General features: G+C 41.4%; 1 protein-coding gene across 1 annotated transcript in view; it reads right to left on the bottom strand.

Moving 5' to 3' along the window:
- Window positions 1-42: 42 nt before the first annotated feature.
- The window catches only part of LOC113788175 (uncharacterized), a 4,052-nt gene continuing 2,812 nt past the window's right edge, over window positions 43-1,282 (bottom strand). The window contains exons 4-5 of the mRNA XM_027337694.1: window positions 460-1,216; window positions 43-182 (exon numbers count right to left, since the gene is read on the bottom strand). Of these exons, the coding sequence (XP_027193495.1) occupies window positions 43-182; window positions 460-1,216 (897 nt within the window). The remainder of the gene's footprint in view (window positions 183-459; window positions 1,217-1,282) is intronic.

Raw genomic sequence — 1,282 nt, 5'->3', positions numbered from 1 at the left:
AAATTCAAAACAAAAGAAAGAAAACTTCTCTAGTTTAGCAATTCAAGGATCCTCGTTTAGATCATCTGCTCCTGTTCCGCTATGGTCGCCGGTATATTGGTGAGGTGTAAATAAATCAGCATAAAACATGCCTCCCGGTGTCTGTTGAGAGGAGGCAAATGTTGCAACCTTAGTTCGTTTTGCTGGAAAAAGCGTTTGGGCAACGAAACCAGGTTCTGTCATTTGGAGCTGTACAATCGCTTCTCAACGCATCTTTTTGATTCTTTGCTCATACCAAACATCAAAACTAAGAGAACTAGAAATTAGAGACTAAAATTGGAACTAAATGGAGTAAAATAAATCTGAAATGCAATAAATAAATACGGTGCAAAGGATATAAAATTGGGTTGCCTCCCAATAAGCGCTCGTTTAGTGTCTTGAGCTTGACGTCTCAACTTGGTACCACTCGCACCAACTCACATAATTTGCCTATCAGGGAGGCGTGATGGAAGTAGCCTGTCGGGGGATCAAGAATGGCTGTGCCCCGAATATCCTTGGCTATTAACATGCCCACATTAATTCTCTCACCTTTTAAGATAGCAAGTATTAGACATGCTTTTTGAAATGTTATATCGGACACATTCGAACATGGCAATAGTGTATGATGGACAAAAGTACTCCATGCTTTAGCAATCGGGGTGAGGTCCACTGAGCGTAATTTCCGAACTGAGCCATCTCTATTTCTTACCCAATCTGTGCCTAGTCTGCATAAAATGCATAGGATTTCCTGACTGCTTGCTCTTATAAGTTGTGTTTCCATAGCTAGAAAGCGGCAATCATTATAGTTCGGCAGGCCAAAGATTTCATTGATGACTTGAGGTGTGAATGGTACCCTTTTTCCCCTCATGTAACTCACAAATTGGTCAAATGGGAATGGTTGGTCAGACTTTAGATCAGAGGCATTAGAGTAGAACTCTACAGCTAATGACTTGCTCGCTGTGGTGATAAATGTGGTCAGCTTCTCCCATCCTCTGGAAGCAATCATAGCCTGGATGTCAACAAATTCACCGTCTTCCAACTGAAATTTTTTTTCACTTCCAAACTTGTTGACTGTTGGGAGTTTGGCATGGTATTCCTGTGTTGCCCTGGTCTTGAATAGGAATGCATCGTGTTGTGGGGCGGAAGATGTAGTTGCAACCTTAGTTCGTTTTGTTTTTTGTTGGGTTGCCATTCGGTCCTGAAAAACAAGTAATCACCCCCAAGTTTCAGAATATTTCAAGTGAGAGCTACTTAATTTAGGTAC

This window comes from Cicer arietinum, chromosome 7 (genome assembly GCF_000331145.2).
Source record: "Cicer arietinum cultivar CDC Frontier isolate Library 1 chromosome 7, Cicar.CDCFrontier_v2.0, whole genome shotgun sequence".
NCBI classification, from domain to species: Eukaryota; Viridiplantae; Streptophyta; class Magnoliopsida; order Fabales; family Fabaceae; genus Cicer; species Cicer arietinum.
The sequence above is the reverse complement of the archived record's forward strand: the minus strand, read 5'-3'. Positions and strand labels throughout refer to the sequence as shown.